Source organism: Spermophilus citellus, assembly GCF_964194105.1.
Source record: "Spermophilus citellus genome assembly, chromosome: 3".
Taxonomy (NCBI): Eukaryota; Metazoa; Chordata; class Mammalia; order Rodentia; family Sciuridae; genus Spermophilus; species Spermophilus citellus.
The window spans coordinates 16,268,294-16,295,106 of NC_138184.1; the positions used below are offsets into that span (position 1 = coordinate 16,268,294).

At 59.5% G+C, this 26,813-nt stretch overlaps 1 protein-coding gene across 8 annotated transcripts; it reads left to right on the top strand.

Annotated features, from left to right (window-relative positions):
- KCNN1 (potassium calcium-activated channel subfamily N member 1) lies at window positions 1-25,708 on the top strand. 8 transcript variants are annotated; one of them, XR_014021120.1, is made up of 10 exons: window positions 5,545-5,740; window positions 9,753-10,235; window positions 10,804-10,899; window positions 13,806-14,224; window positions 16,852-16,993; window positions 19,365-19,475; window positions 20,169-20,296; window positions 22,003-23,113; window positions 23,443-23,512; window positions 25,175-25,241. XR_014021120.1 is itself a non-coding variant. In XM_081286796.1 (9 exons), the coding sequence occupies exons 2-9, from the start codon at window positions 9,834-9,836 to the stop codon at window positions 25,427-25,429; spliced, it is 1,623 nt and encodes a 540-aa protein (XP_081142922.1). In that variant the 5' UTR covers window positions 1-108; window positions 9,753-9,833; the 3' UTR covers window positions 25,430-25,708. The 8 variants fall into 8 exon arrangements, 4 of the variants coding, with proteins under 4 accessions (XP_081142922.1, XP_081142921.1, XP_081142923.1 ...); XM_081286796.1 differs by lacking the exons at window positions 5,545-5,740; window positions 22,003-23,113 and adding an exon at window positions 1-108 and having other exon boundaries at window positions 25,175-25,708; XR_014021117.1 differs by lacking the exon at window positions 22,003-23,113 and having other exon boundaries at window positions 20,169-20,271; window positions 25,175-25,312.
- Window positions 25,709-26,813: the final 1,105 nt, after the last annotated feature.

A 26,813-nucleotide genomic window follows, 5' to 3' on the forward strand; every position in this document is an offset into this window, starting at 1 on the left:
GTCCTGAGAGGACGTGCACAGCAGCTACAGCACCCCGCGGCTGGGCGGTCACCCGGCAGGACTGAAGACCCCTGGACAACAGCTCAGTGACAGAACCCTGCACCCAGGGTGAGTGAGTCGAGCCTCGGGTCACCTTTGGGGTTGGGGGTGGACCAGGGTTGGACAGAAAGACTGATAACTTAAGGAAAAATTGCCAGCCTTTGAGATGATGACGATATAATATTAAAAGTAATAGCAACAATTGCTTTCTAGAGCCCCCTCAAAAGTCACCTCCTGTTTCCTCTGATCATGGGTAGCAGAGAACTTGCTCAGAGGGTCTGGTGGTCCACCCAGGGTCACACAGCTAGAAAAAGATGGAGTTGAACCAGGTCCAAAGGTGCCCACAGCCTCCTCTTGCTTTCCCCTGCAGACACTGCCTGACGTTTGGGGTCATCGGTGAGCTCCCCCGGGGGATGTTATGGTCACTCAGTGAATCCACAAATACCGGGCAGTTGGCTACTGTGTGCCAGGCTCTGAGCTGGGTACTGGGGACATAGAAGGACCAAGACAGGTCCAGGTCAGTCCTTGTGGAATTTCATGGGGTCATCAGTTAAGAAAGTGACATGTATTGGCAGGAAAATGGAACATGGTGGTGTATGAGAATGACCAAGGGAGTCTCCTGTAGACACACAGAAGAGCTTCTTCAAGGGGAAGGGCAAGGTTCCCTGTAGGTGGGCAGAGGGGCCTCTCTGGGGAGATGACCATGAGGAAGAGGATGAACCAACCAAGTGAGAGGTAGGGGAGAGAGGTAGACAGACCCAGCAGAGAGAACAGCATGTGCCAAGGTCCTGAGGTGGGAACAAGCTTGGCATGTCTGAGGAACACTGAGAAAGTAACTGCGGCTAGAACAGAATGATCAAAGGGGAGAGTGGAGGGAGGCGAAGGCAGAGAAGTTGGCAGGCAAGGAACGCAGGGGCTGAAGTAAGGGAACTGACTGCAGAGCATTGGGCAGCCATGGCTGTGAGCAGGGGAGGGGGCTGATGTGATTTAGGGTTTTCAGAAGCTGTCCTGACTGCTGGGAAGGTGGGGACCATCAGGGCCAGAGTGGAAGTGGCAGGGGTCAGAACCGTGGCTGGAGGCATCTGGTGGTGTTAGCTGGGCAGGACCAGAATAGGCTTCTCGAGTGGGCTGGGGACGAGGAAACTGGGACCAGACTTCTGCCTTGAGTCAAGGACCACAGGAGGGAAAAGCAGGGCTCTGTTGTGCCTGGGGAACACCGGGGGCACATCCTGGAGGCATCCCTGAGCCAGCAGGGGAGTGAGTGGAGGAGTTAGCCGGCAGTAGAGGCTGGATCTGTGTGGAGCTCTGATTGTTCAGAGGCCACAGGGGGCTGGGGAGGGTGCCACTGACGCACAGAATTAGAGGAACATGGTGCAATTTGCAGCCAAGAAAGATCCTTCTGGGGGTCTGGAGGAGTCGGGCCAGGAGTCCCTATTAAGATAGTCCACGTAGTAATTAGGCCAGTACCAGCTGCAAGCATCTATTGAGCACTTGCTGTGTGCCTGGGACATTTGATGAGGATTAACTGCTTACCCCTCTGCTCTCCAAGGGGCCTCACTGCCTTGCTGAGGAAATTGAGGCTCAGAGAGGTACCGGCACATCGCCCGACACCACTGTATGAGTGTCCTGTGGCTGCTAGAACAAATGACCACAAATCGTGGCTTAAAACAACACAAATTGATTCTCTCACAGTTCTGGAGGCCCAGAGTCTGAAATCAAGGTGTCACAGGGTCACATTCCATTCTGAGGCTCCAAGGGAGGATCCTTCCTGCCTCTTCCTGCATCTCGCATCTCCTGATGGACTGCATCTGTGCCTCAGGTTGTCACCCGGCCTTCTTCCTGTGTCTGTGTCTGCACACAGCCTTCTTATGCAGATGCCAATCATTAGATTAGGAGCCACCTGAATCCAGTATGACCTCATCTTAATTTAAGGACATCTGTGAAGACACTGCTTCCAAATAAGGTCACAGTCTGAGGTTCTTCTCCGATGAGGACTTGAGTTTTTCAAACCAGTGCAGCCATAGAGGAATATGCAGGGCAGGTGGCCAGGTAGGGGCCACCAGGAGGGGGAGGGGGAGTAGCCTGCTGCATCCCAGCCTGAGTGTGAAGGAGGGGACCTTGATATCTGGGGCAGGGACGGGGCCTCTCAGCTCTTTGACAGCCCCAGATGTTCTGTGGGGACTCCTCGCTTCTGCTGGCATGGCCTCCCACCTGTCTGTCATCCCTAGGCGTCTACCCCCAGCGACAAGCAAAGCCCCTACCCTCTAGGCTCATTAGCAGAGTCTTATGTATTTATTTAGAGACTCTTTATGTGTCTTTGTCACCATGGTGTCTCCACCTGAGTACAGGCCCTATTCCTGCACACAGAAAGTGCTTCATAAATGCTGACAGAAGGAACCCCAGGTTCCTAAATCCCAGGAGACCCAGGAACGAGGCCTCTGGGCCCCCTGCCTGCCCCAGCCTCCCTGGCCTGCCTTGTCCCCTTCCTGCCCTGCGGTCCTCCGGAGCCCAAGGGGGCTAAGCCCTGCAGGTGGCTCTGCTCGGTCACCCCACCCAGCCTCCTGCCCATCCTGGAACTCTCTGCCCGGCTTGCCCCTGCCATCCATCCCAATGGTCTCCTGCTTCTCTCTCCAGTACACCCTCCTGGGTCCCCCCAGGGCCTCACTGCCTCCAGCTCTTTGAAGTCTGGTGGTCTCAGCCCCTGTCCTGTTTCTGTTGACTTGACTGGCTCTCTGCCCAGTGCTTTTGTGTATCTGAGTATGTGAATTTTTTGGGGGGTACCCGGGATTGAACCCAGGGCGCTGAGCCACATCCCCAGCCTTTTAAAAATATTTTATTTAGAGCCAGGCTCTCTCTGAGTGGCCTCGCTTAGTTGCTGAGGCTGGCTTTGAACTTGCAATCCTCCTGCCTGAACCCTGAAGTTCTATTCGTTTGTTCTGGTGGTGCTGGGGAGGGGGCCCGGGCCACACCGGGCAAGCATTCCGCCGTGGAGTTGCACCGCCAGCCCTCCGGATTCTTAGTTTTCTATCCTTATTTGAAGAGGATTGTCCCTCTCCTCGGGGAAGCCGGCTCCAGGGGGCTCTAGGAGGATCGTGGTTTGTACAGTCTGGTCTCTGTCCCCAGCACGAGGCTCTGCGATGGAGCTGGGTGGATACATGAATGAAGGAAGGGACAACCAACCAGAGGGAGGTGAATGAATGATGAATGCGAGGAGGGAGGGGACGCTGGCCCTGCCCTGCCCTCCCCTCCCCAGCACACTGGGCACAGCCTCCCCGCAGGCTGCTCTGGAAGGCTCCAGGATTTCAGTGGAGGCACAGCTGGTGGGGCTGGGGCTGGGGAGGCCCAGGTCCCCTCCTGCTCAGCTGCTGCCTCGGGTCCCGGAGGTCCTGTGAGGGTCTCCTGCACCCACACCCTCGGCCACTGCCCAGGGGTTGCTGGCCCCGAGAAAGGACTTCCTGTTTTGCTGCCTGTGAGCTGAGGACTCAGCCAGTGTGCACAGCCATTTCCCGGGGCTTGAGTCCCAGGGGTGCCTTGGCCGGCTACCAAGCTCATTTGCAGGCTCCTTGGGTGCAGCCACAGGCTGATGGGAGGCTCTGCCTGGAATACAGCCCCGAGAGGCCCCGCGTGCCCCACCCGCGTCCACTCCCAACGCCCATCACCCACTGCCAGCCTTGTCTCCAAGGGGTGGGAGTCCAGTAGGCAGCAGTGCCATCTCAGTAGACCACCAGCTCAACTGTCCCAAGTTTGTCCCCTCGAGGGGGCCCAAAGGGGAATAAAGGACTTTTTCCAAAGGGAGAAGGTGGGCACAGAGGCTGAGGGGCCTGGGCAGGGCCAGAGGGGTGGAGGGTGGGACTGATGCTTTTGTGAACTTTGGCTTGTTTACATGTCAGACTTGAATCTGGAAGACACGCAGTGCCACAGCCTACATAGGCAGGTTGGGCAGGGTCAGCCCGTGGGCACACTAAATGCTGCCCGTGGAGCAGGACCTGTACAGGGGCTGGATCAGGCAGTCAGTGACCAGGGACCTGGGGTGCAGGGCAGGGTGTGTTCCTGATCCCGGGGGTGCTGTGGGTGGCTCTCTCAATAGTGTGCTTTAGAAGGACCCTCCCACCCTCCAGGCAGGGACTTGGAGTGCAGAGGGCTGCAGGTGGAAGGAGAAAGAGGGGTGGGGGAGACTGGGGCGACAGGGGGGCCTGGCGAGTGAGCAGCTGTTCAGGAGGGAGGAGGGACTTTCCTCAACACAGCTGAGATCTGTCCCTCCGAGGTCCTCAAGGCACTCTGGGGGATTTTGTTTGTTTTTGTACCTACCCTGGTGGCACTCATCCAGCCCCATCTATGTGGACATGGCAGGGACCACCAGGGCCTCCATTTCCTGTCACATCCCTGAACACTGTCACCACCTCAGGGTGGCCAGAACAGGCTCGGGAAAGAAGAGAACAGGGCCCATCTGCCACCCTGGGCCCTGAGGCATCACCTGGTCCTGCTCAGTATCGGTCCCATCAGCTGCCCCCCTGCCACCTTCTGCCCAGCAGCCACCCGCCCTCTTTCCTTCCTTCTTTCAGTCCAGCTGTTTTCTGAGAGTCGGAAACACAACTGCCCCCAGGCAGTGACAACTACAGTCAGGTGTTCCCACCTAGAGCTCCAGGAGCAAAACAGATGGGGGTGTGTGGGGAGAGGGGAGGAGCCAGCTGCTGCCCCAGGGACCCCCCAGGCTAGGGTACAGATCCACACACTGCCATCCCTACAGCCAGGGACCAGGGGGACCAGGGCAGTGAGGCGGTCTGGGGGAGCAGGAGCGTTCCCCACCTCCGTCCCCCAGCCCCGTTAAGGTTGAATGAACACCAACCTAAGTGCCTGGGGAAGGGACACTGTTTGGGGGACCCCCAACTTGGTGATCCCAGCTCGGTGGGGCTCCTGCGCCTGCTATCTGGGCATGGGTGTTGGGGTTTAGGGGTGGAGAGCCCGAGGTGAGCAGGCATCTCCCCTCCCAGAGAAGGTGTCCTCCAGCCAGTTACCCGCTCCCCACCGCAGACACCCCAGAGCCCCCCGCTGCAGCAGGCTTCTAGGCACCCCCTACTTGCCCACATCCTGCCCCCGCCTCTGCTCCTCTACGCAGAGCCGACCACTGAGGAGGTCGTTTGGGGAGAGGGCGTCCCTGCAAACTTGTCCACCCAGCTGGTGGAGCCGTGCGGAGGGCCCCCAGGCACACCAAGGTTGGAGGGGCCACTGAAGTCAGGGGACCCATTTTGGGGCACGAGTGGCTAGGAGGCTCCAAGGCTGTGGCGAGCGGGGCTTGTGGTTCTGCCAAGGCCCCTTCCGTGATGCGGGGCAAGAGTGCGAACTTGACCACAAGCTGAGAGCAGAACAGGCGCCCCGGAATGTGGGATCTTTAAATATGGGCGGGGCTAGCGGGGTCGTCGGGGCGGGGCCAGCCGGGATCGGCCAATGGGCGGCGCCGCTCGCGTCGTACCGCCCCCTTCTCTCCGGGCTGGGGCGGGCGTTCGCCCCCCGGCCGGGCCAGTAGACTGGGCGGCGGGGGATGCGCCGGCCGCTGCCGCCCCCGGCCCCGCCGCCCCGGGGCCCAGCGCCCGCTCGCTGCTGCCCGTCCCGGCCGCGACCCCGGCCCCGGCCTCTGCCGGGGGGTCCACGGCCGCGCGGGACCCTCTCCCCGCCAGCCTCGTCCACCCACCGTCGTCCTCAGGTACACGGTGGGACCGTAGGGGCGGCGGGAGGGTCCACGATGCGCAGCCCCGGGTACCCAGCGAAGGAGCCAGGTCCCAGAGGGGACACGGCTGGGGGTAGGGGCCAGGAGGGAGGGTCTCGCGGGGTCTGGAGGCCAGGGGGCGCGCGGAGGAGGGGACGAGCGTGCTCCGCCGAGGGAGTGGGAGCCGGACCCCGTCCTGGGGAGCCCGGCGGGGCGCTGGGCGCAGGGCAGCGAGTCTCCGAACTCGCCCGGTACACGTTGGAGGTGGGGAGCTCGCAGGGCTGGCAGGGAGCCGGGATGATTTGGGGACGGGAAGGAGGAGCCCCTCACCACGGCTGAGCCCTCGGGCCAAGGGTTGGGATGCTTCGCAAAGGGTCCGCGAGCCCCAGACTCCCAGTTCTCCCTGGACACACAGGTCCCTGTACCCAGCCCAGGGCACTGCCCCTGCTGTCCTGGAAGGTGTGGCAGCAGATGTGAATGTCAGAGCTGGGGGCCCAGCGAAGACGCTGATGGAGAGGATCAGAGAGGAGGGCAGTGAGGGTGGCGGCCTCCAGGAGGTCAGGGCAGGCTGAGTGGCCCCTGCGGGCTGGCAGGCAGGTTCCTGGTGGTGGTGATGGGGACCAGGCTGGCAGCCAGCATCCAGCTCAGCTAGGAGCCGCCTGTGCCCCAGGGCAGGAGGACAAGTGGAGCCTGCCCACCTTGCAGAGTTAGGGTCCTGAGAGGGCTGAGGGGTTCCCCGGGGTCCTTCCTCACCCTCCACAGGGACACGCAGCCTTGGGGCTGCCCTGGCTGGGACTCAAAACAGGCCTGTGTGTCCTGGAAGTTTCTGCCGTGTGTGGCTCTGGCTCTTTGGAAACACTGGGGTGGGGGTGGGGGCCCAGCTCTGAGGACTGGCGCATGAGCAGGGGACACCTCCTGATCCAGTTCTTAAGAATGGGAAGAGGTGTCTCTTACTCCCTTGCGGGCACCAGGGTGTCGGGATGAGTACTATTGGGGTGCCTTAAAGAAGAGGCATTCCAGAGGGGCAATGACTTTGCCCCTTAGTAGGGACACCTGAGGGTTCTCCTGGGCAGCTGCTTCAACCAGCCCATCATTTGTAAAAAGGCCTCTGAGGGCTGCTGGCTTTGTCCTTCTTCCCACATGACTTTAGGTGGGCCAGCTCCTCTGCTCCCTGCTTTTCTCAAGAGCCCTCCTGCCCCCCTGCCCCCTCAGTTTCCCACAAGTCTGTGTGTCTCTTGGGCTCGAGCCTTCAGGGAGCAGGGGTCTTGTGACCAGACACATTCAACAATTCTTAAATGCCCAGGGTGCTTGAATCCAAGTGCAGTCCACAGGGTGCTCCTACCTTATGGGGATCCTCAGTGTTGAAACTGGGGCCTTGAACTTGAAACACACCCTCCTGCTGGGTGCAGCAGCCATGCCTCTGATCCCAGAGACTTTGGAGGCTGAAGCAGGAGGATCACAGGTTTGAGGCCAGCCTGCGCAACTTAGCAAAACCCTGTCTCAAAAACTTAAAAAAAGGGGGGGGGGGCTAGGGTTGTGGCTCAGTGGTAGCACCCTCGCCTAGCACATGTGAGGCCCTGGGTTCAATCTTCAGCACCACATAAAAATAAATAGAAAATAAAATAAAGGAATTGTGTAGAAAGATAATAATTAAAAATAAAGCAGGGTTGGGGCTGTCCTCAGTGCTAGAGCGCCCCTGGCTCAACCCCCAGCACCACAGAAATAAAAACAAAGGGATGAAACACCTTCCATAGTTCCAAGCCTTGGTTGGTGCTTCGAGGCGTTTCTAGGGCTGTGGTGTCCAGGCAGCCCTGGGGGAGGGGGACCTGCAAGAGTGAGGCCTCATCCTCAGCGCCTCTGGTCCTTCCCAGCCTTTAGAAATGAGCCGCCCCTTTTCCAGGGGGATTCTCAGAAAAGACACTCTGTCCTTCTCTTCATCTGAGGCGGGGAGAGGGATCCGGAACTCACCACCCGTTGTCTCCCAGCTTGTGGCCTCTCCGGAGCAAGGCCAGGCTGATTCCCTCTTCCCATGACAGATCCTGACACCTCTGGATGGCATCAACCTGGTGCCTGCCCTTCCTGGCTGTGTGACCTTGGGCAGTGTGCTCAACCTCTCTGAGCTTTTTACCTCATCTGTAGAATGGGAACAGGCATGTCACCTGCCCCGTCGGGTGGCGGTAGGGATGAAATGTGATCTTTCTGATCAAGGGCTTGAAACACAGTAAGAGCCCTGGCACTTGTCCACATAAGGGGCCCAGGGAAAGCCCTCCACCCTCTGCCCTCTCAGAAGCCACCTGTCATATTTCCCTCCTCACCGCCCCCCCGCTGCCCCCTCCCTGCCCAGGGCACCTTAGGACGCGGCTTCCAGGCGAGGAGGAACATGGCAGATACACCGCTGAACTTGGCCCAGGCGTCGGGTGGCTGAGTCACATCCCAAATTGCCTCTTCATCGGTGCGTTTGGAAGGTCGTTTGCAGCAGCCCTCTGCAGGCCCCCGCCCCCTCTGGGTCCTGTCTGCCAGGCCACCCACCTCTCCTGCCTGCCTGTGCTCCCCAGCCCAGGTGGGGACCTTCTGCACCTTCAGGGGACGGTGGAAGGGCACCTGGGGTCTCTTTGCCCCCTGCCCTCAGGTGAAGGCAGGACGTAGGGCCAGGATGAGCTCCTGCCCACCTGGAAGGCGGTGGCCTCAGCGTAGAGAGCGGGGCCCGAGAGTTTGTGTAGAGAGAAACCAGGGCCGGGAGGGGCCACCGAGTCCTGCAGCGTAGGGCGGGAGGCCTTGCCTGGAGTGCTGGGCTGAGCGTGCCCGGCCGAGTGTGGGCGGAGGCAGGGATGGGGACAGGCTTTACGAGGTTGGCTGGCCACGAGGGATGGCACCAGCATCTGGAGATACCTGGTGGAGAGGACAGACCCCCGTGGGGCCTGCTGGTCGAAGGCACGCATGGACTGTGGTGGGTGGTGAGCAAGGCCGCTCTGTCTCCCCCTACAGTCGGGCTCATCTTGGTGTGTCCTGAGTTGAAGGTCTCCATATCGGCCACCCCAGTGGGAGTGGGGACTGTCCTGCCTATAGGCACAGCTGCTGTCCACCTCCCTGACCCAGGCCTGGCATCTAGAGGAGCTCCAGCCCGTGTCTCCTGAATCCCACCAGGCAGCCAAGGCCAGAATCTGTCCCTCCACAGTGCTGTGCCTCGGGGTCTCCATCCCTAAGACTGGCCAAGCCCAGGATCCCCTTCTGGGGTATACTGTGAGGGTGAGGGCGGACATCTGCATGAAGATTGAAGCACGGCACATAGTAGATGCTCAATAAACCCTGGCCAGGTGGCCGCAGGGTGTGCCCGTGAGGGTGTGAGACAGCGGGCTGGCAGGGAGGGTTGGTCCTGGAACCTGCCGAGGCACAGGGAGCGTCAGCCTTGGTCTCTGATGTGGCCCAGGCCTCACCTGAGCTGCGTAAACACACTCAGGCCTTTGGAAAGTCTGGGGCGAGGAGCCAGAGTCTCCATCCAGAAGTCTGGGGGGCTGACCTGGATCAGAACCACATCCTCCCCATACACTGCGTCTCTGCTCCCAGGCACCCCTGATGGCAGCGCCAGCTCGCAGCGTCCAGCGGGTGTTCTCTGGGTGCCAGCTGCGTCCTTGGGTACGGAGATAGTCAGCAGGCAAGGGTCTGCTGTTTGGTGTTCCGGGCTTGCTGGAACTTGCTGGGGTCATGCGGAGGCCAGCGTGGCTGGGAGGCAGTGAGCCTGGGGTGGGGTGGGCGGAAGGCTGACCACAGAGGGCCTCTTGGCCGCAGTAGGGAGTTTGGTTTAGCAAATGACGGCACTGGGCAGGGTGGGGGGTCCAAGCCGAGAGGCCCCAGGCTGGCTTGATGTTTTTGGATGGTGACCCACATGTTGGCATTCTGACCTCCCGAGGTGGCCTGTGCCTTCGAATGTTCTGGAACGGTGGTGCTGATCCCTGCTCTTCTGGTCAGTCACCAAGGCCTTCCTGTGACTAAGTCCCTCTGCTCTCCGCAGGTCAGCGCAGGAGCCCAGCCACTGAGCCATGCCGGGCTCCGGGTGGCCTGCAGGGAGTCCAGCCCCGGCAGCCAGGTGGTCATGAACGGCCACAGCCACAATGGTAGCGTGGGGCGGCCGCTGGGCAGCGGGCCAGGTGTTCTGGGCCGAGACCCTCTGGACCCTGAAGCAGGCCGCCCCCCGCACCCCCCGCCCAGCCCCGGCCTCCAGGTGGTGGTGGCCAAGAGCGAGCCGTCCAGGCTCTCGCCGGGCAGCCCCCGGGGACAGCCCCAGGACCAGGAGGAGGAGGAAGAGGAGGAGGAGGACGAAGCAGGCGGGAGGAGGGGCCCTGGGAAGACCCCGACTGTGGGCCACCGCCTGGGCCACCGCAGGGCCCTCTTTGAGAAGCGGAAACGGCTCAGTGACTACGCCCTCATCTTCGGCATGTTTGGCATCGTCGTCATGGTGACGGAGACCGAGCTGTCCTGGGGGGTGTACACCAAGGTAGGCACAGCCCCCGCCCAGGCACCTTAGGGCTCCCTTGGGAGTGGAGCCGAGGCCCCCAGGGAGGCAGGTGGAGAATGCAGGGGATCCTGGGGCTCCCTGTGCCACTCCAGCCCCTCCCTCTGCTGCTCCCCAGTGAGCTGGGGAGGGGGACCCCAGGGAAGGCTGGGCTGGGCGCAGGCCACGCTCTCCCTCTCCATCTAGAATGGTCAGTGTGTCACCAGCCTGGCTCTGTGAGTCCTCTGTGTCACCAAGTGGGTGTGAGAACAGAGAGAAACCAGGGCTTGTCTGCCCGGAGACTGGGGCTGGAGGGAGCCAGGCCTTGCAGACGGAGGTGCCAGTCCATGGCCCAGCAGGCCTCGAGACACCCCAGGGCCATATGGGACCAGGCCTTATAAACCTCAGGACCCAAGTGAGACCAGGCTGGCGACAGGCAGCTCAGGAGATGGAGGCTCAGTGGGTACCGGGCCGGCCATGGGGAAGAGCGCCCTCTGGCCAGCTGCTGTCCCCAGGGGCCTGGTGGGGGTGGTGCCTGGGAGCCCCCCCAGCGCCCTCTCCCTCTCCCCAGGACTCACTCTACTCGTTCGCCCTGAAATGCCTCATCAGCCTGTCCACCGCCATCCTGCTGGGCCTCGTGGTCCTCTACCACGCCCGGGAGATCCAGGTCAGTGCCTCCCGGGGCAGGGCGGGGGCTCCTCACCTGGGCCCCAGAGTCCCGAGGTCAGCCCAGCTGGGACCCCCGCTCCCCAGGACACACAGGACAAATAGTCTCCTCGACAAAAACCAAAGTTCTCTGTGAAGAGTCACCGCGTCGTCACCACCTCCCTGCAACGCCGCCTCTGCCTGTTAACTTTCATGGCTCCTCTCCAAACGGGAATGGTGGAGAGGTGAAGGAGGGTGGAGCCAGGGGTCTGGGACACAGTGAGCTTCATGGCCCTGGTGGCTTCCTGGTGGCTTCGCAGCCCTGGAATCAGGCTCTGTTTCTACTGGGAGGCACCTGATGTCCTTCCCAATAGGAAGAGTCGCTGGGCCTGGGCCTGGCCTCCTGCTATGGAGCTCAGCCAGCTCAGGCCCTGGGAGATCCCAGTGGGCAGCACCGGCCTGGGCTCCTGCCCTGGCCGCAGACCCCTGAGCTCCAGGGGCCTCAGGCTGGCAGAACGTGCGAGTGGGAAATCTCCATCTGTGCCATGTGCATGTGTCTCTTCAGGCTGGCTGTTGGGGACAGGTGTCTGGCAGTTCCTCCAATACAGCCAGCCCTGGGGATGCCTGCGGGATTGGTGCCAGGACCCCCACAGATACCTAAACCCCAGGATGCTCAAGTTCCTGCAGATGACCTCCTTTGGACTCTAAATCATCTCTAGATGGCTGAGAACACCTAACACAACATAAACGTGCATGTGGTGTGTTGTTTAGGGAATCGTGACAAGAAAAAGAGTACAGATGGGATTTTTTTTCAAAATATTTTCAGCCCGTGGGTGGCTGACTATGTGATATGGAACTCAGGTGTGGAGGGCGGATTCTAGCTAACCAGGAGGTTACCCTGGCCCCTAACAACCCCTCCTAGGTTCACCCCCACAAGAGAAACAAAAATCAACATCCACACAAATGTTTATAAGACCATCTTTTACAACAGGCAGAAGGTAGAAACCATGTACGAATTTCCCTTAATGAAATCCCAGCAGCTCAGGAGGCCGAGGCAGGAGGATCATGAGTTCAGAGCCAGCCTCAGCAACCTAGTGAGGCCCTAAGCAACTCAGTGAGACCCTGTCTCTAAATAAATAAAATACAAAATAGGGCTGGGGGTATGGCTCAGTGGTGGAGCACTCCTGAGTTCAATCCCTGGTACCACTCCCCACACTCTCACCCCCCCACACACACCAAGGTCCCTCAGTGAATGGATGGATAACCAAAATAAAACATAGAGCCTTTGTTCAATAGAAAGGGTGCACCTCTGTGTTGATGAGCCAGGGGCAGAGACCCACACGGAGTGCCCTCAACACAGATGCACCCTCTCTGCCTGTCCTGGAGGCTGAAGGTTCAAGACCAAGGCCTCAGCAGGGCTGGCTCCTCCTTAGGTCTGTGGGGGCTGCTCCAGCCTCTTTCCTGGCTTCTGGTGCCCCGCAGGCTTGGTACTCTTGGCTTGTGGATGCGTCACTGGTCTCGAAGCTCACAGGCCGTTTTCTCTGTGCACGTCTGTGTCTAAGTGCCCCCTCCCTCTCGGCAGTACTGGGAATCAAACCCAGGGCCTAGCGCTCTACCACTGAGCCACACCCCGAGTCTCCAATTTCCCCTCTTTCTAAGGTCATCAGTCAGTCTGTCTTTCTTTCTGTCTTTCTTGTGTTGTGGATGGAACCCAGGGCTTCACGCGTGCCAGGGAAGCACTCTTCCACTGAGCCACACCCCTGACTTGCTCCTGTTTGATTGTATTTATTTAATTTTATTATTATATTTTTGGCACTGTTGGGAATTGAATCCAGTGTCTTGTGTATGCTAGGCATGTAGTCTACCACTCAGCCCCAGCCCCAGCCCTGTTAATATTTTTATTTTGAGACAGGGTCTTGCTAAGTTGCTGAGGCTGGTCTCAAACTTGTGATCCTCCTGCCTCAGCCTCTCCAGTAGCTAGGATTGTAGGTGTGCACCACTGCATCTCACTAGATATTTTTTACTGAGGTAAAAATCATATAATATGACTGTAACCATTCTAAAGGGGAATAATTCAGTGGCATTTGCAATGTTATGTAAATGTTACTTCTATCTAGTTCTAGAACATTTCCAAAATCCCAGAAGGAGACCCCATCCCCATCAGCAGTCCCACCACCTCCCTGGCCCCTGGCAGCCATGCTGTCTGTCTCTGGATCCGCCCCCTCTGGATGTTTCATATAAATCGAACCACACAATATTAATAAGTTGATCAAAATCTGCGTGAGTTCGCTGTGGCTGCTATAAGTACAATACCAGAAGCGAAATGGCCTAAACTACAGAGATGTGTCTTCTCGCAGTTCTGGAGGCACAAGTTCAAGATCAAGGGGCCAGCAGGGGGTGGGTCCCTGGGACGGCTCTTCTTGCCTTATAAGTGGCCGTTCTGTCGCCATGTCCTCGTGTGGTTTCTCATGTGTTCACTGTCATCCCTGGTCTCCTCCTTTCCTGTCCACACACCGGTCTTGTTAGCGTAGGTCTTGTGTGGTTTTGATTTTGTTCTGTTTTGGAACCAGGGATTGAACCAGGGGCGCTTAACCACTGAGCCGCCTCCCCAGCCCTTTTTATTTTGTATTTAGAGACAGGGTCTCGCTGAGCTGCTTAGTGCCTCACTTTTGCTGAGGCTGGCTTTGAACTTGCGATCCTCCTTTCTCAGCCTCCCGAGCCTCTGGGATGACAGACATACCCGGCCGGTGTTATGTTCAGTTTGAATCTGGCCAGAGCTGAGAACTAGGGATCTTCCTCTGGGGCCACGCTTCTGACTTTTCTTGGGAACCTGAGGCTGGGTTGGGTTTCCTGACAAGGGCGCTCTTGGGGGTGGGACCTGGGTGCGAGTCTGGGACCCACCGTCCTCCTTGCGTCCGCTCTCGGCAGCTGTTCATGGTGGACAACGGCGCGGATGACTGGCGCATCGCCATGACCTGCGAGCGCGTCTTCCTCATCTCGCTGGAGCTCGCCGTGTGCGCCATCCACCCGGTGCCCGGCCACTACCGCTTCACATGGACGGTGCGGCTGGCCTTCACGTACGCGCCGTCGGTGGCCGAGGCCGACGTGGACGTGCTGCTGTCCATCCCGATGTTCCTCCGCCTCTACCTGCTGGGCCGCGTGATGCTGCTGCACAGCAAGATCTTCACTGACGCCTCGAGCCGCAGCATCGGGGCGCTCAACAAGATCACCTTCAACACGCGCTTCGTCATGAAGACGCTCATGACCATCTGCCCCGGCACCGTGCTGCTCGTCTTCAGCATCTCCTCCTGGATCATCGCGGCCTGGACCGTGCGCGTGTGTGAGAGGTGCGCCCCGGGCCGCCAGGCCGAGCGGGAGGGCTGGGGACCCGGGCCTCCGTCCCCCTGCCCATCCACGGCTCCTGTGACCCTGGACCCCTCCCGCCGGCACTTCCACTCATCACCCTTCCCCAGAGCCCTGTGGTGACCCCTGGCCCCATTTGTGGTCTCAATGCTCATTCCTGAGGACCTTCATCCCAGCTGGGGGCGTGTCCTGGTCCACTCTTGGCTCCTCCCCCAACGTGGGCGTGGCTCCCGCTCTCCCCACCTCCCCTCCGCAGGCCTCCCGCGCTCCTCCAGGACCTCAGGCCAGGGTGGCAGAGGCAGCAGGACGCAGCGGGACCGGGACACCCCACGCCCTTGTTCCCCTGCCCCCACGGTTAACCAGCTTTCCTTCTCCCTCTGCCCGCCCTGCCGGACTGTAGGGAGAACATGTGAGTCCCGCCCTTGGCCGAGCTCAGAGCACGCTCAGAGCTGCAGCCCCCGCGCGGCCCCCCGCTGCTGGGAATTTAAGATTAGCTGCCGACAGCCGAGTGAGGGCCAGCGGGGCTGCCAGCGCTGCCCAGAGGAGCTGGGGGCACACTGCGCTGGCTGGAGGCCATCTTCTCTGTGCCTGGGTCCTTGTCTCGCCTGAGGAAGGCGCTTGGAGAAGCGTCCTGTTTGGGCGGCTCTGAAGCCCCCTCCTGAGTGCTTAGCGGGTTGGGGTCACCCGGCCTTCAGGGCTTCTGTGGGCTTTGTCTGGACAGTCCTGGGAGGCGGCAGACCATCAGCCCAACTTACAGATGAGGAAACTTGAGTCTCTGAGGGGCAACAGGACTTGTCCTGGGTTTCCTTGTCCAAGAGGGGTTCCCCCTGCTCATGCCTAGCTCGGGAGGGCCTTGGCCATCCCAGGCTGGACTCCCCCTCGCCCTGACGCCCTACCCTCCTGCAGCCCCTCTCGGACCCGATGGCTGGTTCACAGTGGCCGGGGCCAGCTCCTCTGGGGATCAAGGTCTGCCATCTGGGAGTCATTGCGGGGGGGGGGTCTTCTCGGACCCCCGATGTGCCCGTGCCAGTCCCGAAGCCCATCCCCACCCATCAGGACAGGAGTGGGGTCAGGAGTAGGTCTGGGGTGGCCCATGGTCAGGTGTCCCTGAGGTCCAGGTTGGGTCCCTGCAGGCCTCTCCCCCAGACGGGGCAGGGCCAAGGGCAGCCAATCCTAAATTCTGAGCCCAGCAATGACGCTTGCCCCCGCTGCTGGCCCCACCCCGCCTCCTGCATGCTCCTCGCCTCTGCCCCTGGGGTTCTCAGCAGCATCCCCCATGCTCTGGTGGGCGTGGCCTCATGCTCCAGTGGGCGTGGCCTCACCCGCCTCCGCCCCCACCCTCCTGGCTCCTGGGCCGGGTGCTGGTGGTCCCCCCTCACCCCCATTGAGACTGGGGCAGTTTGGGACTCACATGCCTCTGTATAAGACGGGGTTCTGTCTCTGATCCCCCACCTCGTGAGCACCCTAAGCCCAGACTGGAGGGGCCCTGAAAAGCATCCAAGACTCAGGGGTTGGAGACCCCCAAACAGCTGATCAGGGGGCTCCATCTGCCCAGCTCCCCTTCGGGAGGCCTCCACCTCCTTCCCTCCCCCAGACCCCTGTCCCCAGGCTGTGTCCAGCACAACTGCTCCTTCCAAAGCTCCCTGTGCCCCGCTGGCCTAGGGGTCCCCACCTCCCGTCTCCCCAGCCGACTGCTGACTTTAATTGTCCCCGAGTGGTCTCCACCGCTGGCCTCGGCTTCTGGAGGCTGGGAAGGCCGAGGTCAGCGGGGAAGGGCCCCTGACTCCCTGACAGCAGTCTTGTCAGTTGGAACGGGACATCCAGAGTTGTCCCAGGAGGTGAAGGACAGCAGACAGGTCTCCCCGCTCCTCCAGACCCAGAGGACCAACCTCCAGCCTCTACCCTGAGGCGGCCACAGATGTGCCTCTGAACCCCTGTGGCTGGGGCCCCAGGCCTGGCTGAGACTGGGACAAAGTTGTGTCCTTTCCAAGATCTTGGGGATTGTTCCCCTGGATACCAGCCTATAGCTCCAGGCCTGTCCCCTGTGCCAAGTGACCTGCCCCCTTCTTCTCAAACCCAAGACCCCGGGGTTTGGGGCCTTGGTGCCTCCCCTGCGTATTGGCTTTCCTTCTCTTAAGTCCTGGGCTCCATCCGCTGGCCTGTCCAATAGTTCTTCTGGGGCCTCACTGGCTGAGGAAGTTCTTCCTGGTGTCTCACCTAAATCCTTGCCTTCACTCCTTGCTGCTTCTGGCACCCTCAGCCACCTGTGTCCCCGTGTGTGTGTCTTTTGGAGAGGGATTGTGTGCACGTGTGTGGGTGCACCCTCACCTGGGCCCTTCTTTGTCCTGTCACCAGGGCTGGGGGGGAGCAGCTTGGGTGTTGGGCAAGGGGGAGGGTTGGGAGAGAGGGAGGGAAGGAGGCTGTGGCGCCCTTACCTCCTGCCCCCAGCAGAACTACGCCCCGGACTGGCCCACTCCCTGTGGCCGAGGTCAGGGCCTGGTGCAGCCGGTGGGCATGGTGGGCAGGGGCCCTCAGTCCCGGCCCTGCCCCAGGGGTGTGACGGGGCGAGACATCACTGTGAACTGATGGCAGCCCCACCCCCACTCCCCAGGTACCACGACAAGCAAGAAGTGACCAGCAACTTCCTGGGGGCCATGTGGCTCATCTCTATCACCTTCCTCTCCATTGGCTATGGTGACATGGTGCCCCACACCTACTGCGGGAAGGGTGTGTGCCTGCTCACCGGCATCATGGTAAGGGCGGGAGACACCCCGCTTCAACCCTGCCCGGAGCCCCCCCTCCAGAGCCCTGAGGTCCTGCCAGCCCACCCTTCCTCCCCTGCTCCTTCCCTGTCCTGTCGTGTGACATCTGCACCCTCAGGCCTCAGGGTCTCTCAGTGGGCTCTTCCAGCTCTGGCTGAGTAGCCCCTCCAGGAGCTGAGGTCCACTCTGAGCAGAGTATCATCTTTGTCCCCTTATTCTCCATAGCCCAGTTTATTCATAGCCCTGGATCGGGGCAAGGAACCGGAGCCTTCGGGGCCTTGGTTTCTCAGCTTGTTCTCTGCCACTTTCTCCTCTTGCTACAAAAACTAGGCTCATTTATGCTTTGGAACCATGAGTGCCCTGGGCAGCCCCGCCATGCCCCCATCCTTGGCTAGCTTCCAGGAGCCCAGGACCCTGTGTGGCTTCCCCGCTGCGGCGCGTCTGTGGACTTGGGCCAGCAGCACCTGGCTCTCCTGGGCTTCTCAATCCGCCTTCGTGGGCGTGGGCGTCCTCCTCTTTTCCCTGATTCCATCATCCGTTTCCTTTCTATCATCTCCTCCTTCTGGAACCTTCTTTTTCGCCAAGTTTCTTTCATCTCCTCTACAAGTGCTCTTCCTTCCTCCCGCCCCCGCCGCCGCCCCCCTCGCTCTGTTCCCTTCCCTCCCGCTCTCCCCATCCTGTCACCCCCTGCTGGCCGCCCGCGTCTGCTGTGACTCCGCCCTCCCCCAACTGGCTGCACGCGCTTCTGCGGAGGGACTTGGTGTGGGTTGGCTTCACTTCATCCTGGAGTCGAGGGGGGAAGCGGGAGATCGTGCCCCCGCCTCCCCAGGCAGCTGGTGCAGGAGGACTTGGAACCCAGGGGGCCAGGATGAAGTGGAGAAGCCATGTTCCCTTAATGGGCGTGGTTGTCAGGCGTGGCTCCTTCCAGAAAGTTCGGTGTCTACCCTGCAGCCTGCTCCCTGCCCTTGCCCCCATTGCACATGGAACTGGTCACTCAGGTCTATATGGTGGATTTTTTGGATTTCAGTGGTGGGCACAGAACCGAGCGCCCTCTGCCCTTTCCATTCAGCCTTAGGTGTCACATGAAGCCACACCTGGACGCTTCAGCCAGGTTCTTTTTCTCCCTCTTCTATCAACCCTCTCCCCTTCCATCTTTACCCAAGCGCATCTCCTTGTGCTCGATGCCTCACAGGCTCCAATTTCCAGCACCATCTATGAGATTCTTGTTTTTCAACTTCAGGGCACCCCAGCCTGGCCTTCTGGAAGCTGGCATTGATTGGCCAACATCATGTCTAGACTGTATCTATGAAGCACCCATGTGCTTCTACATGGATCCCTCAGTTGTCCTTTTTCCTGGATCCTCATTCTGGCCCAGGTGGGGAGCCCCTGCTTCCCCTTTTGCCCACCCACCCAGGCTTGGCATGTTGGTATTCAAACCCATCCAGGACTTTTTTGATAATGACCTGGCCCTTCCCTGCTCCTTCCCATAAATGTTTCCTTCTATCCCCAGAGAAACGTTCAGCCGTCCTGGCCCCCACCCTCAGGTCCAAGTGTGGCCCTTTCCCTGCTCCCAGCCTGTGACTGGGCAGTGGCAGAAGGAAGCAGCTGGTGGCTCAGTCATGGGTGCCTTCTGCCACCCCGGCCACCCTGACCACCTGCCTCCCTGAGCCTGCGACACCCCTGGGTGTCTGAGGTTCCCTGTCCCCTGCTTCTCGGTGGCAGAACTCCCCCCCCCCTTCCTCTACTCCATGTCACTCTTCTCTGTCTCCCTCCCACCTTGGCCTTGCCCTTCCCCGTCTCCCTGGTGCCCTGAGCAGTAGGGGGGGGCCACAAGCAAGTCCCCAACCGCCACAGGGGAGCTCCCATTCCTCCTGGGCCCCCTCTGCCTTTCCCCTCCCGCAAATGCCCTGAGCCCCCGCCTGTCCTTCTGACCCTGTTTGGTGGCCCTGTGTACATCGGCCCTGTCTCCCGTCCAAGACCCGAAGCTTTGAACAAAATCTTCCAAATCCTCCCGCCCTGTGGGCGTGGCTGTGCCCGTGGTTGTGGGCGTGGCCGTGCCCGTGGTTGTGGGCGTGGCCTGCGGGCCTGCAGGTCTGTTTCCTGCTCCTTTCGCCTCTGAGTCTCGCCCCCCCCCCCCACCTGGAGGGGAGAAGAATGAGTGGCTGGGGACTGAACGAGCTCTTCCATGGGCTCCCTGCACCTGGGCCAGGCAGTAGGCCCGGGAGGCCGCCTGGGCTCCCAGAGGGGAATCTACCTCCATCGCGGGTTTGGAGCAGCCCAGCAGGGGTGGAACAGGGCAGGTCTCCTGAGGAGGAGGCAACCTTGGGGCTGGAGGCTGATGTGCCCCTCGCTCTGCCTGCAGGGAGCTGGCTGCACGGCGCTCGTGGTGGCTGTGGTGGCCCGGAAGCTGGAGCTCACTAAGGCTGAAAAGCACGTGCATAATTTCATGATGGACACTCAGCTCACCAAGCGGGTGAGGACCCCAGCCCTGGACACGGCCGCCTTCCCTGCTCGCCTTCCCCCGCACCAGCGGGCGCGCCTAGGCACCCATGAGTGACCGCCCTGCCTGGGTCGAGACTGGGAGCCCTGCCGGCAGTGTGCAGATTACATGCTGTGCACAGACCCAGGCGGCGACGTGGGGAGCCACCTGAGGGCCCAGACAGGGAAGCATGGATCCTGGGACCCCGCCTCTGGTGCCATGTGCGTGCTCTCTGACCTGGCCAGGTTGCAGATTGACCTTCTGTGCCTCAGTGTCCCCCTACAGAGAATGAGGGCGGCCTCAGCCAGGCATGGTGGCTCACGCCCGAAATTCCAGCTACTTGAGAGGCTGAGGCAGGAGGATTGCTAGTCACTGTTGAGTGAGACCCTGTTTCAAAATATAAATGAAAAAGAGCTGGGGACATGTCTCTCTGGTAGAGGGCCCTGGGTTCAACCCCTCCTATGAAAAAAGCCAAGGCCATATCAAAATGGGCGGATGCGCTGCGCTGAGGTTCCCACGGTGTACCCCAGGGCCTGGCCGGGCTGAGCCCGTGTGTTAGGGTGTGGACGTGCTCCCACAGCCCCACACCTTACAGTCCAGGGACTCCAGTCCTGGGGGTTCCTGGAGGTTTCTAGAACCTTCCCTGGTTTTCTACCTATCCTGAGAAACTTCTTTTTCTGGCCCCAGGTAAAAAATGCCGCCGCTAACGTTCTCAGGGAGACGTGGCTCATCTACAAACACACCAGGCTGGTGAAGAGGCCAGACCAAGCCCGGGTTCGGAAACACCAGCGTAAGTTCCTCCAAGCCATCCATCAGTAAGTCCAGCAACTTTCCCACTCGTGTTTCCCAGGCTGCCGGGCCTAGAGGCAGCTGTGGCCTCCAGGAGGAGGCCAAGGGCCAGGCCAGGCAGCCCACCGTGGCCTCGTCATGGGTCCCCTCCACGCCAAGTGGTCAGTTGGTTGGGACCTGCCATTCCTGTGCTGGGGAAGAGAAGAAGATGGGGGCGTGGCAAGCGACGGGCCAGGTACCAGCCACTGCAGTTGCCTCAGATGAGTCGCAGAAGCCACCCAATATAAGTGGAGGAAGCAGACTTTACTCTGTGGGATAACAAGAATGGTTGAACGTTTTGGCTTGGAAGCTATTTTCCCTTTTTGCTTTGCCTCCCAGGAAGCTTGGAATGAAATGTGTGATCCGATCCGTAAGGTTGTGTGGCGTAATTAGAAACTACTTGATTACTTCTGTGGTCCCTTGGCCCCGGGAATTATTTAATCAAGTGGGTTTCATCCTTGGCCACTCATTAGAGTCACTTAGGGAGCTTAAAAAAACTCACAGACCACTTCCAATAGCAGTTACGAGGTGTCCTGGGTGCAGCGTGAACCTCAGTTCCTCAGGTGAATCTGAAATGTCGCCAGGAAGGGCGTTTTTCCAAGTAAAGGGACAAGTAGTAAATATTTCAGGCCGTGGGGCTGGATGGTCTCTGTCCTGCTGTTCAGTTCTGCTGAACAGGGAAGCTGAGTGTTTCTGAGAAAGCTTTACTTTTTGGGACAGAAGAACACATGAACAACAGTGCAATTTCCACTTCCAAAGAAAGTAAAAGAAACGATGAAGTCAATGTTGTTTGTTTATTTATTTTTACTTTTGGGTTCTGGGGATTGGACCCAAGGGCACTGAGCCACATCTCCAGGCCTTATTTGTTTTTGTTGAGAGACAGTCTCACTAAGTTGCTGAGGCTGGCCTCCAGCTTGTGATCCTTTTGCCCCAGCCTCCCAAGTTGCTGGGATTATAGGCGTGTACCACCACACCTGGCTTTTTCATATTTTCAAAACCTTGACAGAATAATCGTTCAGACTTACGGGGTTCAGTGTGATGTTTCCATGTGTGTGTATATGTGTGAAGACCAGGTCAAGGTAATTGTTATATCCATCTCTTCGAGTGGTTATCATTTCCTCGTGAGCCTGGTGGTCCACATCTGTGGTCCCAGCTGCTCGGGAGGATCAGTCGAGCCCAGGAGTTCAAGGCCAGCCTGGGCGACATAGCAAGACCCTGTCTCAAAGTATATGTTATTTACTTGGGTTGTGACTAACTATGTTGACACATCACAATTAGAGGTTGTCAGCCAGTTGCCCTCCAGTGCCCCTGAATATTAGAAGTCATTCCTCCTATACCCTCCCGTGCTGGGGATCAAACCCATTAACTATCCTCTATCTCTCCCCTTCCCCCCCAGTTTTGTTGGTTTTAAAATATGTATACTATCGCCATGACACTATCACCACAGCCAAGATATGAATATATCTGTCATCCTAAAGACTTCCTCATGCCTTTTACATCCCTGTCTTTTTTTTTGGGGCGGGGGCGGGGGTCAGGGTGGTGCCCAAACCCAGGACGTCCTTGTTTTTTAACTAGACAGTTTAGTCCGTTTACATTTATTGTGTTTACTGTTATCATTGGACTGATTTCTGATGACAGCAGCCCCTTGTCATATGACTGTGGTAAGACTTGTTTTTGTTTCTGTTTGAGACAGGGTCTTGCTATGTTGTCCAGCTGGCCTTGAACTCCTAGACTCAAGGGATCCTCCTTCCTCAGTCTTCTGAGTAGATGGGACGACAGGCTCGGGGCACAGCACTTGGCTACCATGGGAGGGGTTTTTGTTTGTTTATTTTGCTTTGTTTTTCTGTGGTGCTGGGGATGGAACCCAGGGCCTCGTGCATGCTAGACAAGTGCTCCTCAACTGAGCTCCCCCAGCCCCTCCCCTTTCTATAAGGACACCGGTCACAATGGATTAGGGCCACCCTAATGACCTTATCTTTGCTGAGGACATGTGCAAAGACCCTATTTCCTATTTGGTCACATTTTAAGGTACTGGGAGTGAGGGTAATTTTGGGGAGAACATGGTTCACCCTAAACAGGGCAGTTCAGAGAAGCCAAGGATACTATTCCCAGTGCAAGGCTGTCTGGGTTTCCTGGCGGCCTCCTGCTGTTCCTGGGGCTCCCCAGCACCCAGCCCTGAACTCTGGGGCCTGGGGTGTCTTTCCAGCTCTGCTTCTCTGGACTGGGGCTCCCTGGGCATCTCCTGCCGGGGGCCCTACGGAGGCTGAGCTTGGAATACTGGGGCTGGGGTGCAGGGAGGTGAGTCCTCCCTGACGTGGTGCCCTGGGCTGACCAGCACAGAAGGGACAGTGGGAACAGGAGAGCACACACATCGGTTGCCCCCACAGGCAGCTGTCCAGGGGCCGAGGGCATAGAGAATAAGGGGCAGTTATGGGTTCAAATCCAGCTGGGGTGCATGCCGCTGGGCAGTGGCTCTGCCCCTCGGACCTCAGCTTTTCTGGGTGAAGCACCATCTGAGGGCCCGGGCCTGATGGTAGGCACAGCAAGGCCACATGGCCAGGACCGTGTGGACACTGCTGAGGGGAGGGACAGAGGACAGGCACCTGCCTGGGGGGCTGGCTCTGAGCCTTCAAGGCTGGGCCCCTCCTGCAGAGCAACAGCAGCCCCTCTGCCACGGGACCCTCAGCTTGGCCCTGGGTGGGGTGCGGGGCCGGGTGGGGTCGGGTGCGTGCCGCTCAGCTGGGCTGAGATTAAAACTGCCTCGTGGTTTCCTCCTGCTCTGCTGGTCCTGCCAGGGCTCAAAAGTAAGTCACCGTGGGGCTCGGGGTGGCAGGAGCCTGGGGTGCATGGTGGCGATGGGCACCCGCGGGGCATGCCAACCCTACCTCAGAGGCAGGCAGGGTGCATGTCTGTCCCATGGGTTGGTGTGAAGATTCACCTGGGTCTTGGGATGGTTCTGATTGGGGCCAGTCCTGCAGACACCTCAGCCAGTGGCCACAGCATGGGAGCTGAGCCGCCCTTCGCCCTGCAGACCCGATGCATGTCCCAAAGGCCACTGCGGGTGGGCGCATGAAGGACCCCATTCCCACGGCAGCTGCCACCTGTCCCCACTCACCCTCCTGTGTCTCCCCAGGCTCCGGAGTGTAAAGATTGAACAAGGGAAGCTGAATGACCAGGCCAACACGCTGGCCGAGCTGGCCAAGGTGAGTGGGCGGGGCAGGGTGTGGGCAGAGGAGGACTGGAGGGACAGGTGCTGGCCGGGGACCAGGTCCTCTGTAGCCCTGATGTAAGAGAGACACTAGGCATCTACCTCTGCGTGTGGCATCTTTACCTGTTGACACTGGCAGCTGGGTTTATTTTAAAAGACTGATGTGTTGGGCGGGGGGTGGTGGGGGGGGTGACTGGAGTCCCAGCCCCTTGGAGGCTGAGGCAGGAGGATCACTTGAGCTCAGGAGTTTGAGGCCAGCCTGGCCACAATCAGGAAACCTGTCTCAAATACTAATATGGTTACTTTAAAAATTAGTTTTAATTGGAACCCATGGTCTTGTGCCAGGTGAGCGGGGGCTCTGCCCGTGAGCCTCACCCCAGCCTTGAAATTTGGATTTTTAAAAAATATTATTTTTTAGCTGTAGACGGACACAACACAATGCCTTTATTTTTATGTGGTGCTGAGAATCGAACCCGGGTCCCACCCGTGCTAGGCGAGCGCTCTACCGCTGAGCCACAATCCCAGCCCCTGAAAATTGGATTTTAAAAGATCGACCCACCCTTTCATCATACGTTCCTCACAAAAATACATTTAACAAAACCTTCTTTGAAATAAGTCTTTCACTGGATTGGATTATGTGAGTTTCTAATTTTAAAAAATTAATAAAAGATAAAATATTCTTCAATTTTTGGTTAGTCGGTTTTTGGTTTGGTTGGGTCTTGGAACTGGGCTCTCACCCTGTTGACCAGGCAGGTCTTGAACACCTGAGCTCAGGTGATCCTCCTGCTTCAGGGGGAGCTGGGGCCACAGGCGCCGGCTCCATATTAAATTTGAATGGTCTCCAAGGTTTCTGGCTAATGGAATAGTTTTCTCTGGGAAAAATAAAATGTAGATTCTAAATTTGAGGGGGTTGACTCTGAGGTTTACTGTCCTCAGAGAGCCCAAAAGAACTGTCCATGGCTGGATGCCGCTTCAGGCACCAGCAGATGTCACCCTCTCACCCAGGGGTGGTGGCAGTGGAGGGGGATCCATGGGGGACAAGCTTCCTAGGGAGCAGGTGCCGACCTCCTCTATGTGCTGCCTGGGGAGGCCTCAGATCTCTCCTGTGACCTGGCCCCGGTCAGTCACAGAGCGGGGTTCTGGCGCCACCTGTCGGCCAGAGCGGCATCTGCGCCAGGGACTGTCCCTGGGGTCGTCTCCTGCCCTCGTGAACAGGAGCACCTCTCTGGGTTTTGGGGAAGCTTCAGGGGTGACGGGGACGCCCCACCAGCTGCTGAAACAGTGAATGTTCCAGTGACACGTCCCTGATCTGTGATCCTTAGAATAGTCCCCCATCTCATCAGGCCCCGCCCCCTCCCCAGCTCACTGTGGGGCAGGAACCCGGTCATGTTCCCCTCAGACCCTGGCCCTGAGCCTCCCCTGTTCCCAGCCCAGCGCCTCCTCCAGGTCTGGGAGCCCCCACTGAAGTCCCCTGTGGCTACATATGTCCAGGCCACCCCCAGGGCACCTCCGGCTGCGGCCACCCTTCCGGGGCCCTCCAGGTCCCCTGGCCCTGAGCCTGGCATTCGTGCCCATCCCCCACCGCCCCCTTAGCTGCAGCCCGAGGTCGCCTGTGCTCGTCCCTCCTCCGCCCGCTCAGCTCTCCTCTCTCCTGCAGACCCAGAGCGTCATGTATGACCTGGTGTCCGAGCTGCACGCCCAGCAGGAGGAACTCGAGGTCCGCCTGGCCGCCCTGGAGAGCCGCCTGGACGCGCTGGGCACCTCCCTGCAGACCCTGCCCGGCCTCGTCGCCCAAGCCATACGCCCGCCGCCCCCGCCGCCGCCGCCCCGGCCGGGCCCCGGCCCCCTGGACCAGACAGCCCAGAGCCCGCCGCGCCGGTGGCCGCCCGTGGCCCCCTCAGACTGCGGGTGACGGCTCTGCCCGCCACCCGACCCCTAAATCTTGGCCATCGTATGGCCGCCGCCCCCACGCCGTCCAGGAAGCCCTGTACAGTGTCGCCTCTTGCGGTTCAAGAAGCCGAAGCTGAGTTGGGCTCGAGGACCCGGCGTCCCCAGTGCCGCATGAGGCGGGGCGGGCGCCCAGCAGACAGGGGAGCCCGGAGCGTCCCCTGGTCACTGGCCCCTCGACTTGCCCGCGCCCCCCGGAGGGTGTGGAGCAGCCGGGGAGGGTCCTTGCCGACTCTGAATAAAGCAGGACCCACCATGTAGTGGCCTGTCCTGGTGGCTGGGGCCCTGGTCGCACACCACGGGAGCAGTACTCAGGCTGGAGGCCCCCAGGCAGGCAGGGTTGAGGACAGCCGGTTCCCTGACTGTCCTGTCCTAATGTCCTCTGAGCTCCACTGGGGACAGCTCCTTGGTGACATCCATGCCTACCCCACCTTGGATGGATAGAACCACGGGTCACCATCCAGGGAGGCAGGTGACATGGGTGAAGCGGGTATTCAGTTTTCATAGGACACACATTGAGCACCTGCTATATACATTGAATACCATGTAAATGACCACAGTGACGTCACCAGAACTTGACCAGGACGGGAGGGGAAGCTGAGGCTCAGAGAGGCCACACTGCAGGCAGCCATGGGGCCAGGATTGCAGCTGGGAGCACTGGTGGGCGGCGGGTACTCTGGGGAAGCCACAGGAGGGAGGTCTGAGTGGGGACAGGTGGCATCCTTTAGGACAGGCGTGTGGGTGGACTGGTGGGCAGGGTTCCAGACGCAATCAGAACCAAAGGCCCCTCCAGGCTTTAGGTTTTGGGTGCTGTCTCTGGTGTGGCCACGGTCCAACATGGCAGATGCTAGCCCAGGGGGGTGGGGCGGGTGGGGGAACCAAGGCCCCTGGCAGCTTCTGATAAGGCCATCAGCGCCTGGCCCCAGGAGATAGGCCGGCCCTGATATGTTTGAAGAGGACAGCTCAGACCCAAGAACAAGATGGGTCTGGGGAGGTGCCAGGGACACTTTTTTTTTTTTTTTTTGGTACTGGGGATTGAACTCAGGGGCACTTGACCACTGAGCCACATCCCCAGCCCTATTTTGTATTTTATTTAGAGACAGGGTCTCATCCAGTTGCTTAGGACCTCACCACTGCCTGAGGCTGGCTTTGAACTCACAATCCTGTCTCAGCCTCCCAAACTGCTGGGATTCTAGGCATCCGCCACCACACCAGGCCAGAGGACACTATTGAGACCTGGGTTCCAGTTGCCATAGGGGTGCCTCTGAGCAATGGCTAGCCCTCTGGGGTCTTCTGTAAGATGGAGGTGGCAGTAGATTTAACCAGAACTTGCTAAAGGCTGAGGCCTT